General features: G+C 52.8%; 1 protein-coding gene across 7 annotated transcripts in view; it reads right to left on the bottom strand.

Annotated features, from left to right (window-relative positions):
* Nucleotides 1-8: 8 nt before the first annotated feature.
* Nucleotides 9-432, bottom strand: part of LOC103611226 (butyrophilin subfamily 3 member A2-like) — a 37424-nt gene continuing 37000 nt past the window's right edge. For all 7 annotated transcript variants that reach the window (XM_017727814.1, XM_017727812.1, XM_017727815.1 and 4 more), the window contains one exon: nt 9-428. In XM_017727814.1, the coding sequence (XP_017583303.1) occupies nt 357-428 (72 nt within the window). In that variant the 3' untranslated portion in view covers nt 9-356. The remainder of the gene's footprint in view (nt 429-432) is intronic.

Raw genomic sequence — 432 nt, 5'->3', positions numbered from 1 at the left:
TGGCTGGGGGGTGTCCAGAGGACAAGGAGCAGGACTTGACAGCATCTGGAATGAGGTTTGGGTGTCAGGATTAACTCCTTGGCAAAGTCTGAAGGGGATTTTCTAGCTTTAAGCAGTTTCTCCTCACTAACAGGAGAGCACCAGTGTGGGATATTGCTTGCACATGGATTAGAGTGGAAGAGTGATCTGCAGTGCCACAAGGATAAGGGAATGTTTCTTGCCTCAGCTTTTCATGCTCATCAGGGGATGGGGTGAACCCCTGCCAGAACTTGAGCAATGTGCAATGTCATGAACTGAGCTCCTCTAGCTCAGCTCAGGTTGAAAGGAGAAGGAGCTGCTCCTGCCATGGAGCAAGATCAGGTCCAGAGACTTTTCCTGAGAGCCCCAAGAGGCCAAAGCAGGAGGGGGAGGCGGGGCTGCAGTGGCCACTGC

This window comes from Corvus brachyrhynchos, unplaced genomic scaffold (genome assembly GCF_000691975.1).
Source record: "Corvus brachyrhynchos isolate BGI_N302 unplaced genomic scaffold, ASM69197v1 scaffold292, whole genome shotgun sequence".
NCBI lineage: Eukaryota > Metazoa > Chordata > Aves > Passeriformes > Corvidae > Corvus > Corvus brachyrhynchos.
This window is presented reverse-complemented; position numbering and strand designations above follow the sequence as displayed.